This window comes from Chiloscyllium punctatum, chromosome 17, assembly GCF_047496795.1.
Source record: "Chiloscyllium punctatum isolate Juve2018m chromosome 17, sChiPun1.3, whole genome shotgun sequence".
Taxonomy (NCBI): Eukaryota; Metazoa; Chordata; class Chondrichthyes; order Orectolobiformes; family Hemiscylliidae; genus Chiloscyllium; species Chiloscyllium punctatum.
In genome coordinates, this window is record NC_092755.1 from 47,054,398 (window position 1) to 47,079,870 (window position 25,473).

Sequence of the window (25,473 nt, forward strand, 5' to 3'; positions counted from 1 at the left end):
GAATGGTGTTAACAATGCTTCTAGTCTGGCAGAGGCTGGAAGGAATATCTATTGTCTTTGCAAGGTGAAGTATTAGATAGCACAGGTACATTGAAGTAGTGAGATATAGTATCACTTCATCAAGTGGGAAGGAAAGCAAGGAATGTTTTCTGCTTTTATTACTTAATACGTTTCACTTAAGAAATCAAATGTCTGTACCTCCTCCAATGATATGGCAGAATCCACATGTAGATTTGGCAGTCTGATAGTAAAACCATCACTATTCCTGCTGCCCACTTTAATTCCTAACGAACTGCAAAACAAACTAGTGCAGATGTCATAGCTCTCCAGAGCTTGCTCCATATCTCCCTGTGAAAAAAAAATTGAAACATAACAACAGTAGTTGGGGAGAAAAGGTGCAAGAGTGCATTGCAAATTTATCTTATCATATTCAGGACCATATTCAAACTAATCATTCATTTCCCGCAATAACGATTGCAAATTTAACTCCGTTCTGAGGAGGCACAATTTCATAGCACATGCCTCCTCAATTTAAAATTGTTCATAGCAATTAGACACACTCAGATATATCGTAGGAAGTACGACAATGCTCCTCCTTGAACAAGGTTATGCTGTCCTTGGCTTTTTCTTTCCACCAGAGAGGTTGTAAAAGACACAGACTCCGAAAAGTCTGGGGTTGAAGAGTTTTGTGGCCAATTTGATTAGAGCTAACAGATACTGCCTCAGGCAGAAGGTTTTCGAATTTAAAAAAAACTTCTGCAATCAAAGGGGAGTGGCCAGTTCTCATAGTTCAGTTTTCCTCTGGTTTGGTTTGGTTTTTAAGAGTAGTGTGGAAAAAGCTGCTGGACCCAAAGAGGCAGGTCCAGACTGATACTCTTTCTCTGACTTCTCTCCTCTAAGACCGTGCATTTGATTTTACCTTTTGTGCCGGGGGATGTTTATGGGAATTGTTCCAAGCAATTGGAACAGCATCATTAAGTTAGTATAATTTGTTGAGTTTTCAGATATGTTAAGTTATTCACTATTCTCTTCTCTTTTACTGGTGTTTCATTCGATAAACTTGTGTATGTTTAAAACTGCGTAGTTTGACCAACTGCATCCCTCCTGGGATAAGGCCATAAGACATAGGAGTGGAAGCAAGGCCATTCGGCCCATTGAGTCCACTCCGCCATTTAATCCTGGCTGATGGGCATTTCTATTCCACTTACCCACACTCTCCCCATAGCCCTTAATTCCTTGCGAGATCAAGAATTTATCAATCTCTGCTTTGAAGATACCCAACGTCCTGGCCTCCATTATGCTCCATGGCAATGAATTCCACAGGCCCACCACTCTCTGGCTGAAGAAATATCTCCTCATTTCCGTACTAAATTGACCCCCTATAATTTTAAGGCTGTGCCCACGGGTCCCAGGCTCCCCATCTAACAGAAACAACCTCCAAACGTCCACCCTTTCTAAGCCATGCATTATCTTTTAAGTTTCTATTAGATCGCCCCTCAACCTTCTAAACTCTAATGAATACAATCCCAGGATCCTCAGCCGTGTTACACCTGCCTATACGTGTTACACCTGCTTAAAACAAATAGCAAAAGTTAGGGTCTGGGCTACCTTCTTGAAATGTTTTGAGGTGGTCTGGCCTGGTCCACAACAGACTGGGGGCTTATCCGGGGTTTGATCTGTAGTTTCAAATTGCGATTAGACTCAGAGGCAGCGAGTGGTAGGTGTTAGAGTCTTTTGTTGAGTTCAGTTGGTTTAAACAGTGCTTGGGATAGCAACGGCTCTTTCAGTCACCAGGAGTTTTCTGGGTGTGGAAGAATTGATCTTGGACGTTTTGCAAAAGGTGATGAATGCCAAGTTGCTGGAATTAGCAGACAAACTGGGGTTGAAGCTACCTCTCCTTTCTTCATGCAAGGAGGCAATTACAGCAATAGTTCAGCATTTAAATTTGCTGGAAAAAGCTATCAGAAGCATTAGAGATGGCTAAAATTCAATTGAAAATGAAGCACCTTGAGTTAGACACAAAAGACAAGGAATTGCAATTAAAAGGAGAAGAGAGAAAAAAAAAAAGAGTCTGAACTTCAAAAATTGGCACTTAGGCAGGAAAGTCAGTATAAAAGGATGGAAATGAAGGCCAAAGTTAACCTTAACGAAGGAGAGAGTGGGGAGGTGCGAACCCATGGTAGCCAAAGGCCTGGTGAGAAACTGTTTAAACATATTCAAGCATTGCCTAAATTTGATGAGAAGGATGTGGAAGTCTTGATCACCTCATTTGAAAAAGGTGACTAAACAAATGTGGTGGCCAGTGACCATGTGCATTTTGTTGATCCAAACAAAACTTGTAGGTAGAGCTAGTGAGGTATTCGCATCACTATCAGAGGAGGTATCTTGGGTGTATGAGGAGATGAAGAAAGCCATCTTAAGTGCATATGAGCGTGTGCCAGAAGCCTCCAGACAACCTTGCAGGAATCTACAAAGGGACCCTGGTCAAACCTACTATGACTTTGAAATGATCAATAATTTTGATAGGAGGAGAAGGGCATTAAAAATAGAGCAAACCTATGACTCTCAGAGATACGGTTATTTTGGAGCAGTTCAAAAATTCACTTCCTGAAATAGTGAAAATTTATGTGGAAGAGTAGAGAGTTAAAATGGTAAGATTCGCAGCTGAAATGGCTGATGATTATGAGTTTGCCCATAAAGCAAAGTTTGGATTCCAAAATCCATTTCAATCTGTGAGGGATAGAAATTGGGGAAAAGAGAAATACTCGTGTCGAACGGGAAACGTAGATCTTGGTGAAGATAAGGCTAACTTACCTCTTGGTAAAAAGGAAACCCTTGAAGGGGAAAGACAAGTTAAAAAGCTCCAGTGTTTTCACTGCAATAAAGTAGGCCACATGAAATAAGTGTTGGTGGGTTAGGAAAAGTACTGGGCAGCCAAGTGTCAGAAAATTAGCCAGTGAATTTTTTTAGATTAGATTAGATTACTTACAGTGTGGAAACAGGCCCTTTGGCCCAACAAGTCCACACCGACCCGCCGAAGCGCAACCCACCCATACCCCTACATTTACCCCTTACCAACACTACAGGCAATTTTGCATGGCCAATTCACCTGACCTGCACATCTTTGTTGGTTTGGTAACGGAAAGTACAGTGGAGGCTAGAAAGCTGTACCAGAATGTACAAGCTGGTCAGGAGGTTGGTTAAGGAGGAAGGTGCCAGATCTTATTAAGCCATATATCTGCAAAGGTAAAGTTTACTCACATAGTCCAGGAATAGCAGGTAAAGAGGTTACAACATTAAGAGACACAGGATCCTCTCAATCTGTGATGCTTGAAGATGAGGAGATATGTATCTCTGAAGAACTTTTGCCAGAAAAGGTACTAGTAACGGGAACTCAAGGCGAGACAAAAAGCACTCAATTATGTAAAGTGAGGTTAGAGTGTCTAGTGAAGTGTGGGGAAGTCATGATAGGAGTACTGGACAAACTCTCAGCTCCAGGAATATAATTTGTCCTTACTAACGATATCACTGATTCACCAATTGGAGTGTTGCCTACTTTGGTTGAAAAGCCAGTGGAAACTCTGCGCAATTGCATAATTGCAGAACACATATTCTGGAATTTTTCCCGACTGTGTGGTAACGAGGGTCACAAAGTCACCAGTTGAAACATGAGAGATCAAAGAGTACAGACAAGAAAGCTGAAGTGGAATTAGCAGAGTCCCTGTTTGATCAGATGGTTGACACAGAACAGGAGCAGAGTGATGACAAAACAGACATCTTTGGCACAGAAAATTTAACTGAGTTACAGCAGAAAGATGAGATTTTAAAGCAATTGTATCAAAAGGCATAACCCTCTAAAGTTGGCATAAGTTCAAAACAGATTGAATGCATACTCCAAAAGGACATAATCGAATTGAGTTACAGTGACTGGAGCTCACCCATAGTAATGGTTGCCAAAACCAGATGGTACTCAACACTTGTGTGGACAATCACAGTGTCAATGCAGTTACAAAGACTGATGCATGATTCCACATTTGGAAGACAGTATTGAGAAGGTGGGACAAATGGACTTGCTCAGAGTATACTGGCAGGTATCACCGAATGGACTGTATCAGCTTAAAGTCATGCCATTGGCACATTTTTCATGCCCAGTCACATTTTAGAGGCTAACCCAATAAGATCATTGCTGGACTACCTAACTGTGTCATATATATCAACGACTTGGTGATTTTCCGTCACATATAGATGGAACATTTGCAGTATTTATCAGGCTTATTCCATCAACTTGGGAAGGCAGGCTTGGTGAATTTGTGACAGCCCAAATCACGTTCCTGGGCCATGTTATTGGACACAGACAAATAGCCCCAAGGGATGCAAAAACAAAGGTAATTGGGGAGTTTCCCATACCATGGACAAAAGGAGCAGTATTATGATTCCTGGGATTGAGTGGATTTTATCGAAAATTTGTACCAAATTTTAGCAGTCTGACCTGATCCACCCACTGAATTGCTAAAGAACGGCAAGAGGTTTCAGTGGACAGCAGATTGCCGAAGCCATTTGAAAGCCTGAAAGCTAACAATTTAGGATTAAGGGGCTTTAAAACGAAGCTTTCTTTGGATATTGATTGTTTTTTTTTTAAAAAGGGGGAGGTGTGATGATGTTGCTCCTTAAACAAAGTTATGTTGTCCTTGGCCTTTTTCTCAGAGAGGCCATAGAAGACACAGTCTTAGCCACACTTAATTATGCAAAGCCATTCAAGGTGGCTATCAATGCAAATGATGTGGGTGTTGGTGCTGTGCTCGTACAAGAAGGTGACAAGAAGATAGAAAGACCTATTGGGTATGTCTCCAGGAAACTGCACGTTCATCAGCAGAAATATTTGATGGTTGAAAAGGAGATTTTGAGCTTTGTGTAAGCATTACAACATTTCAATGTTTATTTTACCAGAAACGTATCTGCGACAATCACATACAGAGGAACTTTGATTACCCGAAGGGCACAGGCAGGGAGTATTTCTTATAGTTAATCGAGTTTCGGATAATCAAATGCCGTATAAAATAGTTTAGCCAAGCATCGGGACCTTGCAATCTTGCCAGATAATCCGATATTCAGACAATTGAGGTTCCTCTGTACACAAATCATAAATTTCTCCACAAACTTCAATGGGTTAAGGACAAAAAAGCCAGACTGTTCAGATGGTGCTTGTTGTTACAGCCATTTAGTTTGAAAATTATGCATGTGGCAGGACAAGAAAATGAGATCGTCAACATATTATCAAGACTTGAATGAGAAACAGAGGAGTTCAGTGACAGAAGTAAAACAAACTGAAACAAAATGTTGTGGTGCATGTTTGCATGATTATTGTCAATGTAATATACATGGGTGTTATAATGTACTAACAATTTAGGATTAAGGAGTTTAAAAAATGAGGCCATCTTTGGATATTGATGTCTTTTTTAAAAAGGGGGGGGGGGGGGGGGGGGGAGGGGGGGTGGGAAAGGTGCGACAAGGCTGACACTTTACAAGGTTACGCTGTCCTTGGCTTTTCTTTTTCCAGAGAATTTATGAGACACAGACTCCGAAAAGTCTGATAACAGGTACTGCCTCAGGCAGATGGCTTTCAACTTTAAATAAACTTGTACAATGAAAGGGGAGTGGCCAGTTCTCATAGCTCAGTTTACCTCTGGTTTGGTTTGGTTTTTAACAGTAATGTGGAAAAAGCTGCTGGACCCAAGGAAGCAGGACCAGGCTGGTACTCTCTCTCTGACTTCTCTCCTCTAAAACCCTGTGTTTGATTTTACTTTTTGTGCCAAGGGGGGTTTATGGGGATTGCTGCAAGTATTTGGAACAGCATCATTAAGTTGGTATAATTTGTTGGATTTTCAGATAGGTTACGTTATTCGGTATTGTGTTCTCTTTCGCCTGTGTTTCATTCAGTAATCGTGGAGGCAAATTGTGTTTATTTAAAACTGCGTGGTTTGATTAATTGCATCTCTCCTGGAATATCAATGTTACACCAGCCTAAAACTACTTGCAAAGTTAGGGTCTGGGCTACTTTCTCGAAATGTTTGGAGGGGTCTGGTTTGGTCCATAACATAAGTTTTATGCTACTACTGGTCTGCACAATATCTGTGCCAGGTGATCACAATTATAACTCTAATAGCAAGAAATCAGAAAAGTACTGCATTTCCCAGTATGTAACAATTCAGGCTACCAAGCCCATAAATCTGTGTTGGAAGGCAAAAGGCATTTTGCATTGCAAAATTTCTCCTTTGCACCACAACTTGCAACCTTGCATGACTTGATAGGGCAGCATATCCGAGGACTAGCAAATTACCCATCATCTTGATATTTTAGACATAGTCTGTCTAACCACAAGGTGTTGATAAATACCAAGTTAGGACTTGGCATTCAAGCTAAAGCTAAGGGACAACTTGATCAGATTGATTCCACAGCAGCATAAACAAAGAAATGAGCATTACAATCGTTAACATTCAACACAAAACTTTATAGTCAAAGAGCATATTGTGCTTTGTCATCTCAATCTGCAAACAGAAATTCAAACAGGGAACTGAAAACTCCAACATTATTGTTAAGACTTCATAATTTGAGATTAAATTAGTGATCATTTAGAACACAGATTAATCAAGGACAGCCAGCATGGATTTCTGCCTCCGATAGGAAACAGTAGGCAATATTTGGCAAATTATTTAAATATTAGGAATTGGTACTCTCATTCATACAACATCAACACAAATACAAACCTGCAATGCCATAAATCTGGCTTTCAACCAGTAAACTTGAACCACAAAAACCAGCCAGTCATTCTCAAACAGATCCCTCTGTGAGGAAGTGAAGGCCAATTGAATCAGATCTCCTAAATAATGGCTGCCTGGAAAATCAGGCCCTAACTGTGCAGCAGTGTTGCTGGAAGAACATTTTCGAGGGGAAACTGCAAGAAAGAAACCAAACAGATTAAGTGCAAACAGGAGGTGGGTTCCCTCGGCGTATGTAAATAAGAAGTTGTTTTCCCAAGTACCACCAAAAGAATGCCTTCCAAATCAAACTTGCTTACCAAAATTAAATATAACACACAGGATTTTACAACTTGGACAATCTCCCCACATAAGTTACACTCAACAAGAACACTACAATCAGACAATGAATTTTTTGATGTCAGTAAAAGTAGTTTAATTAGAAAAGGGATAAAAATACTAATTTAAATTAAAACTGGCTTAATAGTTAAAATTCTGCACTAGATTTTTTGTGACCATTACATCAGTTGAGGAGGGGCTTCCAATTAAAATAAATGAAAGTCAGCACATAAAAGACAGAAGCTAAATCACCCCAGTAAAACGCTGGAATCAATGGATAAGTAGACATAGAATGGAATACACAACCTAGTTAGAATCATTTTAATGTTATGGGGCACAAGTCAGATTGGAGCGAGTCAATAAGGTGACACAGAGATTCATAACGAACGTGACAAGCTAGGAACAGGATGGTTTGCGAAATGCCTAATACACATAATACAGTGATTGGAGACAAGGGACATTTCTCAAACAGACAAGTGTTGTCCCATAGGGATTAGTCCTGAATTCATTGCTGTTCATCACATACCTGCAGTTTCTGAGTCCACATCATTATGTACGATAGCAAAATTTGAAGATGATACAAAATTAGGGGGATAAAACTGATCATTTGAAGGACTAAAAGATGATCATGAAAATGACCTACAGTGTTTCAAACCAAATTTGATATAGCAAAGTATATTAGGAGGAATAAGACTACTTATTCTTAGAAGATAAGAAAGTAAATGCTGCAGAAGAGAAAAATGAATTTAAGAGTAGAGAGATGTAAATCATTAAATATGTTAATGTAAATTGATATAGAAGTGTTATTCAATTCTAGAAAATTAGAATGAAAAACGCAGGGAGGTAATTTTACAGGGCTTCCCAAACTGTGGGTCGAGAATCCAAGAGGGGTCATGAGATAGGATTCTGAGATCACAAGCTCCCAAGCAACAACCTCAACAGAGCTCCAATTACGTGTTAACAGTCACAAGGTCTCTTTAAATCCTCACGTTTTGTGATAGGTGCAGCCTAATTGGCCAATCTTTTACAACTGATTTCTGCTCCAAATCAGCCAGGAAAAAGGTAGATTTTTTTAACAATCTTGAAGTTTAAACACTAGCCTCCATCTCTGGCCTCATGGCTTTGCACTGCAATTGCAAATTTGAAATAAACCGATGTACCATCAATTGCAAATTGCAGCAGACAGTTTTGCTCTTCAAATATCCTGTGCGGGTAGAAGGGTTTCCTAACTTTACGTCATTAAGATGTGACTTTAATTTCTGGACTGGCTGCCCTGGTTCTCGACTCCCTAACTTATGGGAATAATGTTGCTCCTGGCGTGTACCCATGAACACCTTGACAAGATCCCTTCACATTCTATTTTATATACACAATCTTTCTGCTAAAGATCTTTTAATTCCTTTAAAATATTGCCTTAATTTTTCATGTTCAATTCTGAAAAAAGGTTCAGATCAGAGAGTTCAAAAACAAAGTACTTCCAGTTTATACATACAGATTGACCCGCTTCTTTTTTAAATGGTGCACTGTTTTTATTATAGATTGGAAACATTGGCAGTCTTTTTCTTAAAAAAATGCAATGAAGTGATCCTTAAAGTTATTACCATTTTAATGTTCAAAGGAACTAACAGTGAATTACGTAAGGGGAGATTCAAATCTGTAGACACCCCTTAAAAAGGATGCAGCCAGCCAGTTTCCAAATCATGTGTACTACTGCAGCATGTCATCTATCTTCAGAATTTTCCTTTTTGTTTGGGGATAAGGATGGAGAAAGCATAAGAAACCTGGAGCTTCTCAATTAAAGGGAACACAGCAAAGCGGACAACTCTGCTAATTAGAAAGTTCACTAACAGTTCCAAAAAACCTGTTGCCTTGAACTCCTTCTGAAGGTGTAGCATCATTATAGCACCTGGCATGTATTTTGAATATCCCAAGGATTCACCCCTAAAGTGCAGTCACAGATCATGACAACCAATTTTCATACAGCAATATCCCACAAACTTTAACCTTTACTTGGTCAGTCATCACTTCTGGCTAAATGACTGTTTTGCGGAGCAGAAGGCAAAGTCACGATAATTGGTCAAGTTTTCACTTAAGTGCTGAAAAGGTTCACATCTGTTAAAAAGGTGGTCATTTTGGACAGTAGTTTTATTAATTGCAATGAATGGAAGCACCAGGATAATTTGAAGTGGCATTAAAACAAAGAAAATTCAATAGTTAACTATAAACAACTAATTGTTTGTCTTCAAAAAGAAAATTGCACATTTGAAATAAGTGCTTCTTACCTGTGGTACTTTTGGACTTTGTCAGAAGCCACTGATCAAGCTGTAGTTCCATACACACTAAGCACATCACCATCATGTCCTGAAAACAAGAGAACATAATGAAGTATTCTGAGCATTCAGAAATACAGTGAGTATTAATATTCTATAATATTCAAACTGAGCACTGACTAAGAATGATAGTTAGAATAGATTAGATTCCCTACAGTATGGAAACAGGCCATTACACGCCTAACAAGTCCACGGCGACCCTCCGAACAGCAACCCACCCAGACCCATTCCCCTACCCTATATTTACCCCTGACTAATGCATCTAACACTATGGGGAATTTAGCTTGGCCAATTCACCTGATCTGCACATCTTTGAATTGTGGGAGGAAATCGGAGCACCTGAAGGAAACCCACGCAGATACGAGGAGAATGTGCAAACTTCACGCAGACAGTCATCTGAGGTGGGAATCGAACCTCTGAGCCACCATGATGCCCCATAGTTATTTTTGCAAGTGTTTAAATAAAAAGACAATTTCAATTGTGATTGAAGCTAACTACCCTCAGAAATATGTTTCATCAAAGTACTTTTCCAAATGTTATTATTCCAACTACTCCTTTTCAGCAGGTGTCAGAAATCTAGAGCTTAGGATCTTAGTTGATATCAAATAGAGATATTCCTACATAAAGGTTTTAAGGTGGTCATTGAATTGCATGACAATCAAGGACAAGGGTGGCACGGTGGCAATGCTGCCTCACAGCGCCAGGGACCTGGGATCGATTCCCGCCTCGAGTGACTGTCTGTGTGGAGTTTGCACATTCTCCCAGTGTCTGCATGGGTTTCCTTCGGGTGCTCCAGTTTCCTCCCACTGTACAAAGATGTGCAGGTCAGGCAAATTGGCCGTACTAAAAATTGTCCATAGTGTTCAGGGTAAATGTAGGGGAATGGGTCTGGGTAGGTTACTCTTCGGAGGGTCAGTGGGACTTAGAGTCATAAAGACGTACAGCATGGAAACAGACCCTTCTGTCCAACCTGTCCACGCTGACCAGATATCCCAACCCAATCTAGTCCACCCTGTCAGCACCCGGCCCATATCCCTCCAAACCCTTCCCATTCATATACCCATCCAAATGCAAATGCAATTGTACCAGCCTCCACCACATCCTCTGGCAGCTCATTCCATATACTTACCACCTCTGCGTGAAAAAGTTGCCCCTTAGGTCTCTTTTATATCTTTCCCCTCTCACCCTAGACCTATGCCCTGTAGTTCTGGACTCCCCAATCCCAGGGAAAAGACTTTGTCTATTTATCCTGTCCATGCCCCTCATAATTTTGGAAACCTCTATAAGGTCACCCCTTAGCCTCTGACGCTCCAGGGAAAACAGCCCCAGCCTGTTCAGCCTCTCCCTATAGCTCAAATCCTCTAACCCTGGCAATATCCTTGTAAATCTTTTCTGAACCCTTTCAGGTTTCACAACATCTTTCCATTTTACTTGTGTCCGTTTGTCCTAGATTCCCCAGCCGGGAACTTTGTAGTATCTACTCCATCAAGTCTATTTCAGAATCTTGTATGTTTCAACAAAATCATCTTTTATTCTTATAAACTGCAGAGAATATTGACACAATTTTACTCATCCTCTCATCATTGACAACCTCAATCCACAAACTGATTTATTGCTATACCACTTCCAAGATAAACCTCAAACTGTTAAACCAAGTATAGTCTCACTACAGCCCCATACAATTGCTGCAAGATTTCCTTTTACATATACTCCATTACACTTGAAACAAAAGCTAACATACCATTTGCAACTGGGACAACTTCACACTATATGCCATTACAAAAAACATTAAACAATTTGTGCAGGTTGCTTGTCCCTTCAAGATTTGTCCTTACTAATTAAAATGTTAAATTATAAAGTTATAAAATTCTTTCATTTTCTTTGCAGCAATTCAGTACATAAATCGAAAGAACGCTGATCTCCACAATTGTTTTTAAAAACTGTATTTGTATTAGCGTTCCTGTACACAATCAATGGAGTCTAATATTGTTCAGATCTTTAAGCTGCATCTGCAATATATTTTGTGTATTACAGAATAGTATGTGTAGCAGATGAAGGAATGGAGAAGAGAATTAATTGAGGAGCGACAAAGATTCGGGGTGCTGCTACGTAGACACATTTCTATTTTCTAGAACTGTTAAAATTCATATGATTTATGTTCAGTCACCATGTTGTTAAGGAGGGAGTTCAAGTATTTTGACTTTGTGACACTGAAGAAACAGCAGTATATTTCCAAGCCAGCGTGGGAGATTCTTGGAGAGGAACTTGCAAGTGGTGGTGTTTTTATAGAACTATATAGATGGTTCAGTTCATGAGCTTGGAAGGGAACCTTTGCAAATGTCTGCACTGCACTTTGTAGAAGATTCACACTCCTGCTACTGAGAGTCAGTGGTGAAGTGAGTGAGTCTTAGTGGATGACAATCACCCAGGCAAGTGAAAGTATTCCATCATAATCCCAATTTGTGTCTTGTTAGATGGTGGACAGGTTTTCGGAAAATGGAAGGTAAGTGTACTGTTGCAGGATTCCTAGCCTCTGACATGCTCTAGTAGGCATTGTATTAATCTGGCTAGACCAGCTCATATCTGGTCAACGGCAACACCCAAAATACTGATTGTGGAAATGTTGGGCCGAAGGGCCTGTTTCCATACTGTAGGCAATCTAATCTAATCTAATCTAAGCATTTAGTTGTGGTTGCCATCAAGACCTCATAAATTACTGACATTCAATGTCCAAGCTGATTACTGAAGAATGAGCGAGGTCCACGTTGGGACTAGCAACATAAGCAAAGCTAGGGTGGAGAACCTGTTTGAGGATTATTGATGTACAGGAAAGGAAATTGATGTACAGGTCCTCTAGGGTCATAGTCTCCAGATTACTGCCCGAGCCACGTGCCAATTGCCATAGGGATAAGAAAATTAGGGAAGCAAACACATGGCTAAGGGATTGGTGTGGGAAAGAGGGGTTCCATTTCATGGGGCATTGGCATCAGTTTTGGAACCAGGGGGATCTGTACCGTTGGGACGGTCTCCATCTGAACCGATCTGGTACAAACGTTCTAGCGATAAATAGGGTGGTCAGTAGGACTTTAAACTTCTGAGCTGGGGGGGCGGGGGGAAGGGAAAGTGAAAGCGACAGGGAGTATGGAGTTAAATGGAAAGATAAGCAAGAGGATAGCATGTATGCAGGTGGATTTAACCTTGAGGCAGACTAGGAATGCAACAAAAAGGAAGGATAACTTAGGACATCTTATGACTTCCAATATCTCTAATGATAAGAATGTTAGCATTAAGGCACTTTACCTGAATGCTCGTAGCATTCATAACAAAGTAGATGAACTAACGGCACAGATCATCATGAATGATTATGATGTGGTAGGCATCACAGAGACATGGTTGCAGGGGGTTCAGGACTGGCAGTTAAACATCCAAGGATTTACAACTTATCGAAAAGACAGGGAGGTGGGCAGAGGGGGTGGGGTGGCCTTGTTAGTTAAGAACAAAATTAAATCTATGGCACTGAATGACATAGGGTCAGATGATGTGGAGTCTGTGTGGGTAGAATTGAGGAACCACAAAGGCAAAAAAACCACAATGGGAGTTATGTACAGATGTCCTAACAGTGGTCAGGACCAGAGGCGCAACATGTACCGGGAAATAGAGAAGGCATGTCAGAAAGGCAAGGTCACGGTGATCATTGGGGACTTCAATATGCAGGTGGACTGGGTAAATAATGTTGCCAGTGGATCCAAAGAAAGGGAATTCTTGGAATGCTTATAGGATGGCTTTTTGGAACAGCTTGTCATGGAGCCCACAAGGGAGCAGGCTATTTTGGACCTATTGCTATGTAATGAACCAGACTTTATAAAAGTTCTTAAAGTAAGGGAACACTTAGGAAGCAGCGATCATAATATGGTAGAGTTTAGTCTGCAGTTTGAAAGAGAGAAGGCAAAATCGGACGTAATGGTGGGTTACAGTTAAACAAAGGTAATTATGAGGGCATGAGAGAGGAACTGACGAAAATCAACTGGGAGCAGAGCCTAGCAGGGAAAGAGCAAAAATGGCAGGAGTTTGTGGGTATAATTGAGGACACTGTACAGAGGTTCATCCCCAAGAAAAGAAAGATTATCCGGGGAGGGATTAGACAGCCATGGCTGACAAAGGAAGTCAGGAAATGTATCAAAGAAAAAGAGAGATCCTATAAAGTGGCCAAGAGCACTAGGAAATCAGAAGATTGGGAAGACTACAAAAACAAACAGAGGATAACAAAGAGAGAAATAAGGAAGGAGAAGATCAAATATGAAGGTAGGCTAGCCAGTAATATTAGAAATGATAGCAAAAGTTTCTTTCAATACATAAGAAACAAATGACAGGCAAAAGTAGACATTGGGCCACTTCAAACTGATGCTGTAAGCCTAGTGATGGGAGATAAGGAAATAGCTGGAGAACTTAAGTACTTTGCGTCAGTCTTCACAGTGGACGACATGAGTAACATCCCAACAAATAAAGGGAGTCAGGGGGCTGAGTTGAGTACGGTTGCCATTGCAAAAGAGATAGTGCTAGAAAAGCTAAAAGGTCTTAAAATTGACAAATCTTCTGGCCCTGATGGCCTACATCCTAGAGTTCTGAGGGAGGTGGCTGAGGAAATAGTGGAGGCGTTGGTTGAGATCTTTCAAAAGTCACTGGAGTCAGGGAAAGTCCCGGATGATTGGAAGACTGCTGTTGTAACCCCATTGTTCAAGAAAGGATCAAGAAAAAGATGGAAAATTATAGGCCAATTAGCCTAACCTCAGTTGTTGGTAAAATTCTAGAATCCATCGTTAAGGATGAGGTTTCTAAATTCTTGGAAGAGCAGGGTCGGATTAGAACATGTCAACATGGATTTAGTAAGGGGAGGTCGTGCATGACAAACTTGTTAGAATTCTTTGAAGAGGTGACAAGTAGGTTAGACCAGGGAAACCCAGTGGATGTGGTCTATCTAGACTTCCAAAAGGCCTTTGATAAGGTGCCACACAGGAAGCTGCTGAATAAGGTGTTCGAGGTGAGCTACTGGCATGGATTGAGGATTGGCTGTTTGACAGAAGGCAGAGAGTAGGGATAGGAGGTTCTTTTTCAGAATGGCAGCCAGTGACCAGCGGTGTCCCACAGGGTTCAGTGTTGGGGCCGCAGCTGTTCACGTTATAGATTAATGATCTGGGTGAAGGGACTGGGGGCATTCTAGCGAAGTTTGCCAATGATACGAAGATAGGTGAACAGGCAGGTAGTACTGAGGAAGTGGGGAGGCTGCAGAAGGATCTAGACAGTTTGGTAGTGTGGTCCAGGAAATGGCTGATGAAGTTCAATGTGAGCAAATGCGAGGTCTTGCACTTTGGAAAAAAGAATACAAGCATGGACTACTTTCTCAACAGTGAGAAAATTCATAAAGCCAATGTACAAAGGGATCTGGGAGTGCTAGTCGAGGATTCTCTAAAGGTCAATATGCAGGTTGAGTCTGTGATTAAGAAAGCGAATGCAATGTTGTCACTTATCTCAAGAGGGTTGGAATATAAAAGCACTGTTGTGCTACTGAGACTTTATAAAGCTCTGGTTAGGCCCCATTTGGAGTACTGTGTCCAGTTTTGGGCCCCACACCTCAGGAAGGACATAGTGGCACTGGAGCATGTCCAGCGGAGATTCACACGGATGATTCCTGGAATGGTAGATCTAACATACGAGGAACGGCTGAGGATCCTGGGATTGTACTCATTGGAGTTTAGAAGGTTAAGGGGAGATCTTATAGAAACTTACAAGATAATACATGGCTTGGAAAGGGTGGACGCTAAGAAATTGTTTCTGTTAGGTGAGGAGACTAGGACCCGTGGGCACAGCCTTAGAATTAGAGGGGGTAAATTCAGAACAGAAATGCGGAGACATTTCTTCAGCCAGAGAGTGTGGGCCTGTGGAATTCTTTGCCGCGGAGTGCAGTGGAGGCCAGGACGCTAAATATCTTCAAGTCAGAGATTGATAAATTCTTGATGTCACAAGGAATTAAGGGCTACAGGGAGAATGCGGTTAAATGGAGTTGAAACGCCCATCAGCCATGATTAAATGGCGGAGTGGACTCGATGGGCCGAATGGCCTTACTTCCACTCCTATGTCTTATGGCCTTATGGTACTGGAGGATAAGTGGCACCTATAAAATCTTAACTAGTATGAGACTGTGCAAGCCATTTTCTGGGCTATGGCCTCCCTCCTGGTTAAGTAACCATTTTGCAGAAGTGCCCCTCACCCAGCAGATCAACAGCATTTGGCTTGTAGCTGTGGGAGGCTGTCTCGCACATAAATTAGTTCCTCTCTTACTGTGATGCATTGCTGGTATGTGTAGCCTAATTGCTACAAGGTGCCTCCTCTTGTCAATTAGCTTCTCTCTCTCTCTACGATATATTGCTAATGTGTGTTGTTCCCCTAATTAAGGACATCTGTCCTGCATTTATCACAGATCTCTGTAAACAGCATGTGAAGTGATAACTTTCAATCCTGTTTATTCGTACAATGTGTAGCTCTCTCTGATCCTGAGAGCTGACCCCTGATTCGGTACTTCCTCAGACCATCCTGACAGTTTGTAATTAATGGTCAGCCTATGTTTCAGCCTGGTCTTGTTTCCTATGTAATCTTGTAACTTTCTGCCATACTCCAGAGTTCTGCCGAGCCATACTTAGGACATGGACTCCCCATGGTGCATCATGTAATAAACTGGTTAATGCTCAAGGTCTGCCTCTCGAGACTCTCTTCAACAGAGACAGTGTTTGCTGAGTAAGAAAACCCCAAGGATGAGTAAGTACCTACCCAGAGGAGTGATTTTAAAATCTGACAGACTTATGCAGTGGCTAAAAATAAAATCAAAATAAAACATAAGAATAAATGCTTCCTGCTGCATTCAGAACTCTGCTTCAGTTGTTTCACCATTCTCCCCACCTAGAAGGCTAACTCCCAAATGCAAAGTATCCCAGACTATACCAAACCTTAAAATTTCACCTGAAACCAGTAACTTAATCAACCTTTAAGATCTAGTGCTCCCCAAAATATACAAATTATGCAAGATGGGCCAGAAAAGGATTTCAAGTATTATTTTACAACAATTCAAATCTAGAAGTACGAGGTAACATTTTTAATGCATGAATCTCCAAATACCTAATAATGTATCTGTAATACAAACAGTGAAAAAGTAAACTTTTATAACTTAACACCATTACAAAGTAAAGATTTTTGCAGTAGAGTAAGTGTATTCCTTTTCCCACAGCTCCTAAATTTACTTTGCCATTTCCAATCATTTTAGATGTGAGAGATGAATTCCTTTCCTGTAAAGTTGATACAGGACTACTATGTTACATCAATTTAAACTTTGTTTCCCAAGCACTAATCAACATTAACATTTACATAAGTCTATGCGTTAAGGCTTTTCTGCATTCATTCATAGGCTGTGTGCTCCACTGCCTGTGAATATTTAATGTTCCATCCCTGGTTACCCTTGAGAAAGTGATGGTGAGCTGCCTTCTTGAACCACTGCAGTTTATTTGGTGAACTTTACACAGTTCCAGAGCACTGCTAGGAAGGGACTCGCAGGATTTTTAGTTCTGTAAATAATGTTTTAGTAAAATTATAGGAGGTCGACCATAGAAGTAATAGTCAAGTGATTGAAATTCACTCTCTCCCTTCATCTTGCTACCTAACTCTTTAGGGCAGTACGTCGGCTGATCAGCATCGCTAGGTCATAGACTATTCCCACCAACTCTACTCACCAAAACTACCACAACTGGAACCATAAAGGATTTTTATTATTCTGCAGACATGAGGGACTATACAGCCACTTTTGAGGGAGTTAGTCTGTATGAGGGTAAGTCTGTATGAGGGGAAGTTTGACCTCAATGTCAAGCGCGTGCTAAGTAGAAACAGTTTGGATTTTTTCGCCAAAGCAGATTGGAGGCTGGGTGCCACGTGGACTGAGTTGGAAAACCGTTGCTCTGAACTTTTTTCCCTCCATCTGAGAATTTATTTTTAAATTTGACTTTCTTTACTTCTCTTTTTCCCTACAACTGTAACTGAAGAAGCTGTACCTCAGGACTTTTGTACCTAAGATAGCACCGTAAACAGCAACTTGTACACTTTTCAGTGTAGTTATTGAAGTAGGTGACAATAAAGCTAATTACAATTCTAGTTTGACCTCGACATGAGGCTGACCATAATTCATGTACATTCAGGATTCATTTTTCAGGAAGAAGCATGCCACATGGCAACATCCCAAAAAGTAGTTCCCTATTTTGAATAATCCACGTCTTGAAGATTGGTCTGGCCATGAAACAATCCAATTACACATCATAACAAAGCTTTCTAACAAAAAGGTGCCAACATCTATAGCTTCATACTCAGAAAAAGTCAATGTATTCAGAAAATGCAGTGAGAAAATTGAGGGAGCATTGTTTTACAAAAATCGAAAGACAACTGAAACAAGGCCAAGACAATTTTAACTTTATGGCAGTACCTTGATGTGCTGGTTGCTGCATTCTCTGAGGATAGGATTAGGTAGGCTACTGCAGTGTTTTCTCCAGCTGTTATAGATCAAGAGAACTACCTCTGCCAGTCCAGGGGGCCATTTTGCCAAGAATTTCTGACCAAGCGCTTTTAAATATTTCAACATTAAATCTAGTATTCCACCGTTCTTCAGATTGTTCAGTAAAAACATGTGAACATCTTGTTTTTCTGTGTGCATAAAATTAAAATTTAATGTTACAATGGATGAGGACTGATTAATACACAAGCCAGCATTAAATGTGGTCAATTCCATTCCAAATTACATCACACACACACACACACACACACACACACACACACACACACACACACACACACACACACACACACAGCTATGCTGCTTTGCAGATCTTGAAAGGTAAAGGCAAAAGGCAAAAAATAATTAGCTCTAAACTGCCAGTGAAAAATGAGATCGGCATCAAAGGAGATCTCATTGCAGAGATTGAACTTCTTTCAAAGAACTGTTAAAGACTTTTCTTCCACTGCTGACCATTTTTCAATCACCGCAGACTAAATGAGTAACTAGTGTAAAAGAGAACACAAAAGGCTTATAAAAATATGCGTAAAAAATTTATCAAAAGGAACATTGGAGCCAATTAGGAGTTGTAAAGGAGATTTTCTTATTGAGACAGAGGGCATGGCTGACGGAGTCTTTCGCATGTATTTTCACCAAGGAGAATGGAGTAATAAAAGACGGAGGTATTAATGACATTGGATCTATTGGATCGAAGAGATTTATGTCAGTGTGCAACATAGAAAAGTCGTCCAGCCCAGATACTATAATAGTTTACTGAGGAAAAGGTGAAAATGACAAAAGCTCTGGTCACAAACCTCCAGTTGTCCTCGGATACAGATGTGGAGACAGGAGATTGGAAGGTTCAAACAATTAGCAGAGCCATTTCAGAAAGGGAGAGGGGTACTTCCTGCAACTAAAGGTCTCATAACCCAACATCGGTAGTGGTAGAACTCTTAGCAAACAATGCAGAACAAAATTAGTAGACATTTGGGAAATAATGGATTAATAAATGAAAATCAACATAGCTTTATTACAGACCAATTACAGTTGACTAACTTGATTGAATTATTTGAAGTGATTTTTTTGTTCACTTGTGGGATGTGGGTGTCACTGGCTGGCCAGCATTTATTGCCCATCCCTAGTTGCCCTTGAGAAAGTGGTGATGAATTGCCTTCTTGACCCACTGCAGTTCACATGCTGTAGGTTAATCCACAATGCCATGAGGGAGGGAATTCCAGGAATTTGACCCGGAGACAGTGAAGGAACAACGATACATTTCCAAGTCATGATTGGTGAGTAGCCTGGAAGGGAACTTACAGGTGGCAGTGCTCTCATGTATCTGCTGCCCTTGTCCTTCAAGATGGAAGTGAATATGGGTTTGGAAGGTGCTGTTTAAGGAGCCTTGGTGAATTTCTGCAGTGCTTTTGTAGATAGTACACACTACTACTACTGAGCATTGGTGGTCGAGGGAGTAGATGTTTGTAGATATGGTGCCAATCAAGGGGGCTGCTTTGTCCTGGAAGGTGTCAAGCTTCTTGAGTGTTGTTGGAACTGCACTCATCCAGGCAAGTGGAGAGTATCCATCACACTCCTGACTTGTGCCTTGTAGATGGTGGACAGGGCTTGGGGAATCAGGAGGAGTGAGTTAGTCACCGCAGTATTCCTAGCCTCTGGCCTGCTTTTGTAGCCACCCTGTCTATGTGACAAGTCCAATCCAGTTTTTGGTCAATGATAACCACCCAGGATGTTGATAGTGAGGGATTCAGTGATGATAACACCACTGAATGTCAAGGGGCAGCAGTTAGATTGACTCTTATTGGAAACCATCATAGCCTGGCATTTGATTGGAGAGAAGTGATAAGGAGAGTATGATTATACTATTGATTTATTAGCAAAATTTAAGTTCATGGAATTAAATGAGATAGGCAATTTATACATCTGTTAACGCACTAAAGCTTGTGGCACAGTGTTAGAACACATCCAAACAGGTTGATTACATTTTTTTATTTACAAAATTGGCTAAGGGATTAAAAGTAGAAAGGAACAGTGAACAGTGTTCATCCAAACTAAAGAGAAGTATACTGTGATGGCTTTTTTAGGATAAGATTACATTAGACAGAATATAATTTCAAATATTTGAAATTATATTTGAAATGAAACATTACATGAAACATAGCAGATAGAATAGAAAAGCATATTATTATTTAAAGAGAGATTGTAGAATATAATATATGGAGGGTTTGGAGTGCCCTTGCACATGGCCACAAAATAAACAACCAGTATTGCAAATAATTGGGAAAGGAAATGGAAAGAATGTTATTCCAAGGGAGTGGAGTATAAAAATAGGAAAGTCCTGCCAAATTTGTACAGGGTTTGTAATGAGCTGTACCTGGTGGACAACATAGGTCTGCTTACTGAAGGAATAATATTCTTACATCAAAAGCAGTTCAGAGAAAATTCATTCAGCTGATTCCTGAGAATGAGATGCTGTCTTATGAGAAAAGGCTGAGCAGGTTGATTTTAAACTCAATTTTGAAGAATGGGAGGTGATCAAAATCAAGAAGAAACTTTATAGTTGCATAAAGAGAAAGCGGGTGGTCAGGACCAACATTGGCTCTCTTAAAGACTGAAAGTAGGGATATGGTCAGTAACTATGGGGAAATGGCAGACATGTAGAATAATTATTTTGCCTCAATATTTACAGTAGAAAAATATTGGAATAGGGGCAAGGAGCAAATAAAATGAAAGTAAGTAAAACATTGATAATGAGGAAGTTAATTGAACTAAAGAGTGACAAATCTCCAGGACATGCAGTTTCCATCTGAGGGTGTTGAAGACATTGTAAACATCCTAACTACAATCTATCAATTATTGTTTATATGGACTTCCAGAAAGCATTTGATAAAGTCCTACATAAGAAACTGTTAACTAAGGCAGAAGCCCATAGAATAGAGAACAAATTGTTGATGGACTCTATGACTAAGTGAATGGGCAAAATTGTGGCAAATGGAATTCAATGTCAGCAAGCATGAGCTTATCCATTTTGGACTGTAAAGGATAGATTAGGGCACTTTCTGGATTCTATGAAGTTAGGTACAGTGGATGTCCAAAAAGAGATTTGGGATTCAGTTGCACAGATCTTGGCCATATCATAAACAGGTGCAGAAAATAATCAAGGCAGCTAATGGAATGCTGGTCTTTATATCAAGAATACTGGACAATAAGGATTGCTTGGATTAGGCAAAAACTTTGTTAGACCCCACTGTGAGCAGATCCGGACACCACACTTTAGCAAATTTATACTGGCCTTGGAGGGAGTACAATGTAGGTTTACAAGAATAATATCTTGACTTCAGGGGTTACATTATGAGGAGAGATTATACGAATTAGGCCTGTTTTCTCGAGAATTTAGAGGGCTGACAGATGATCTCATCAAGGTCTTCAGGATATAAACAGAAAAGACAGGGTAGACAGACAAACTATTTCCACTGTTTGGAGAGTCTAGAAGTAGGGGTCACAGTCTGAGCGTTGGAGCTAGAATGTCAGGAGAGATGTTAGGAAGTCCTTCTACACACAAAGAGTGGAAGAGGTTCGGAATACTCTCCGCAAGTGGCAATTGATGCTGGGTCAGTTATTAATATTAAATCTGAGCTAGATTTTCTTTTGTTAAACAAAGGCATTAAGGTATATGGACCAAAGACAAGTAAATTGAGTTAGTTCACAGATCAGCGACGATCTAAATGGTAGAATTGGTTCAACAGGCTGAATGGCCAACTCCTGTTCCTGTGTTCCTATATGAAATATACAAGATTCTGAGTTGGTTCAACACTAGATGGTAAAAGGATATTTCCTGGTGGATGCTGCTTATAAATAAGGTGGGTACCATTTATACGGAGATTAAGAGGAATTTCTTCTTTCAGAGGGTCATTGGTCCTTGGAATTCACGGAGTCATTAAACACATTCAAGGCTGGGTTAGACAGTTTTTGGCTGTAAAGGGAGTCAAGGGTTATGAAGGAATAAGGCCACAACTGGATCATATCAAATGATACAGCAGGCTTAAGAAGTTGAAGGACCTACTCCTATGTCTTGTGATTTTAGGAGATAACATCTGGACAGATTGATTAGAAACTATGTCACACCTCTGAGCAGGTGGGACTTGAACCCAGGTTCCTAGTCCAGAGATGGGGATATTACACTGCACCACAATAGATGCTTTTTAGGATTTTATGCAACTACTGAGTTAATTGCCTACTTGCATCATCAGGTAGCCCCCAATCATTGATAAGAACATAAAGCTCAGCTGGAATGAGAGAGATCAGGAAGCATCAATAGAAGCAAACAGAGTTAACATTACAAGTCAACAAACTTTCATCCTTCCACCCAAACCTGAACCTCCTTGCAGTACATCAAGGTAACCTGCATTTCTTGAAATGGAAGGTGCAGGGTAGCTGCTTTAGATTTCGGGTTCACTGGGAATAATGCTGTCCAACAATGGCTGCCCATGTTAGTGCACATGGTTATTGGACACTGTACCCTGGTCCTCAGTAAAGCAGAGATTATCTGAATCTGAACGGCAGGAGAGCAGCAGGCCGCCCAGACACATTATGGAAAGACAGTTGGGGCACAGTTATCCATGAAGTCAATGGCAGGACTTTGGCCTAAGAAACTTAGGTTTAATGCAATGGACTCTCATAACTGGTCATGGTCAGTGAATCCAGACAGTCACCAAAATTCAATGTTAATGTGACGGCTTGTTTGAAAACAAAACTCCCAGGTCACCAGTATAAAGGAATAAAATACAAAATCATTCCTTGCCAAATGAGAAATCTGACAATATACAAATTAACAAGAATTGACTTAAAAAGTTACATGATTGATATGAATCCTGGGCATGCCAGAGAAGGAATGTGGGCGGCACGGTGGCATAGTGGTTAGCACTGCAGCCTCACAGTGCTAGAGACCCGGGTTCAATTCCCGCCTCAGGCGACTCTGTGTGGAGTTTGCACATTCTCCCCGTGTCTGCATGGGTTTCCTCCGGGTGCTCCGGTTTCCTCCCACAATCCAAAAATGTGCAGGTTAGGTGAATTGGCCACACTAAATTGCCCGTAGTGTTAGGTGAAGGGGTAAATGTAGGAGCATGGGTCTGGGTGGTATACGCTTCGGCGGGTCGGTGTGGACTTGTTGGGCCGAAGGGCCTGTTTCCACACTAAGTAATCTAATCTAATTTCTACCAGTACAGGAGTTTAACATTTGGATACAATGTATGCAAGACACTACAGAAAAGAATTTAAACACGGTCTGTAAATGTACTTGACATGACCCCCCCCCCCCGCAGCAAGTAATCTTTGTTTCTGGATAAAATACAGCTTCAAATAACACAAAATACCTGCAAACACAAAATAAAGGCAGACATATCAAACTGTCAAGCCCACCTAAACCAAAGTCACAAAACCAGCCCAAACAACTGAACAAAACTATCACTGATCCACCATTCAGATGTCCTGGGATTAGTGAGCAAAGATTCTGGTAAAACAACTTCCAAGTCACGGTGATGCAGAGAAGTGCATCCAGAACAGATGTAAAGGAATCCGGGTCTGGAAACCTACCTAGTTCCATGAAAGATGAAAGATCAAATTGCATCCGATAAGGGCCCATTAGTTGTTGACTTTCCTTTTTCAACTCGGTCTGAACTTCAAAGGTGCCAAATGCATCATCTTCATCCTCTAGATCTACCCTTTTCAACCTAGTGAAAGAACAGAAAGTTAACATGAAATGCCTGCTTTCCACCATTGTGCACAGGTTAGATCTCAAAATATTGACCACAGCCTACGTTAATTAACCAGAACATTGGGCGTTCAAATGGGTTTAGATTGCATAATGACTTGTCATGTACTGTTTTGTGTGTGATGCATTCAGGAAACATTGCAGTTGTATTTTTCAACTAGGAGATAGGAAACGAAAATATACTTCCAAGGACTACAAGTCTGCTGTGACTTAGTTGATGTTGAGATAACTGAGGTATTCAAAGTAAAACAGTCCAGGGATATAGAGAATCAGTCACATCATTTGATTTGCGATGACAGGAGATAACAACAATTAGACATGACCATAAGCTGAAAGAGGTAGCTTAAGTTGGGAAGCAAGAAAGTATCAATTCACTGATAAGATACAATAGACAGGGGAGGTTACAGGGGTAAGTAGCTTAAATTGTATAAGTGTCTTAGAGAACCACATCAGTCATACCAGCTAGGACAGCATGAGGGCAATTGAATTGAATGATAGTTTCTGTGTACTGTGTTTGTCTGCATTTCTACCATATTGATCATTCTATCATCTGGCTCTTCTACAAAAAGCTGGTTTCATTTAGCGACGGGGTTGGTCAGGGAAACAGGAGTGCTATCAAACCAATTAGTAACAGTAAGCCAAGAACAGGGAACACAATTCTGATATACCTCAAGTTACATCTTCCCAAGGGGAAAAGGGGGCATGCTTGGAGATCCAAGTTAAGCACACACAACTGTGATCACTCCAACCTTAAATTTCACCAAGTGCCATTCTCACAGTCATCACTACCAAGTTCTCAAACGTAAACAGAGCATTTCTTTCTCAGTCAAGAAAAAAAAAAGATCAAGATTAGGAACTCGTTACATGGACTGATCCTTTCTCTTTGCTTAAGGACAGTTTCGGCTCTCTTACTACACCAATTGCCAGTAATTGCTTAAGCTGAGTATATTTGAAAGCTACCTTGAGGGCAGAAATTTGATCAACAGTTCCTGAAAATCAATCTTCTCTTCCTTCTTGCACTTGGTGTTTCGCACTCGAGCAGACCGCCTCTTTGCTGGTTCCCCTGCCTCATCAGCTATCCGCTTCCTTTTGGAACCCTTCTTCGCCTTGTCAATGATAGATGTTTCTGCTTTAAACATGGTTAATTCAACAAAACACAAACACTTTAGTGAATGATCTACAAAGACAACATTACTGGCACTTCAATACAGCTATCCTAAGCCTTACTTTGGATCAATTGTCACATTTTACATACCTGGTTCTAAGGAAAAATTCATCAGAAAATTTCCCTTTGCTAGATTTGTATCTTCTTATAGGGGTATTATTATATTCGAAAAGTCAAGGTTAATAATGCAGAGAATGCCCGTTCAAAGCTACCACTGCTTTTTGAAATAAAACAAAGAACTGTGGATGCTGCTAATCTGAAACAAAAACAGAAATGGCTGGAGAAACTCAACAGGTCTCACAGTATCTTAGGAGAGAAAGTAGAGTTCACGTTTCAAGACCAGAGACCCTTCATCACAACTAGGAGGTTCTGGATTCGAAATGTTAACTCTGGTTTCTCCCCACAGATGTTGCCAGACCTGTAGAGTCTCTCCTGCAATTTCTACTTCAATTTCAGATCTCCACCCCACCCCCCCCCCATAGTTCTTTATTTTATTTCAGTGATTGATTCCAAACTGC

At 40.6% G+C, this 25,473-nt stretch overlaps 1 protein-coding gene across 5 annotated transcripts in view; it reads right to left on the minus strand.

The window, feature by feature from the left end:
- Positions 1–25,473, minus strand: part of cabin1 (calcineurin binding protein 1) — a 477,539-nt gene that overhangs the window by 421,207 nt on the left and 30,859 nt on the right. For 4 of the 5 annotated variants that reach the window (XM_072587057.1, XM_072587054.1, XM_072587056.1 and 1 more), the window contains 6 exons: positions 24,751–24,919; positions 23,613–23,749; positions 17,940–18,157; positions 9,377–9,455; positions 6,765–6,952; positions 199–348 (listed from right to left, as the gene is read on the minus strand). In XM_072587057.1, coding sequence (XP_072443158.1) covers positions 199–348; positions 6,765–6,952; positions 9,377–9,455; positions 17,940–18,157; positions 23,613–23,749; positions 24,751–24,919 — 941 coding nt within the window. The remainder of the gene's footprint in view (positions 1–198; positions 349–6,764; positions 6,953–9,376; positions 9,456–17,939; positions 18,158–23,612; positions 23,750–24,750; positions 24,920–25,473) is intronic. The other variant, XM_072587055.1, reaches the window with a different exon arrangement.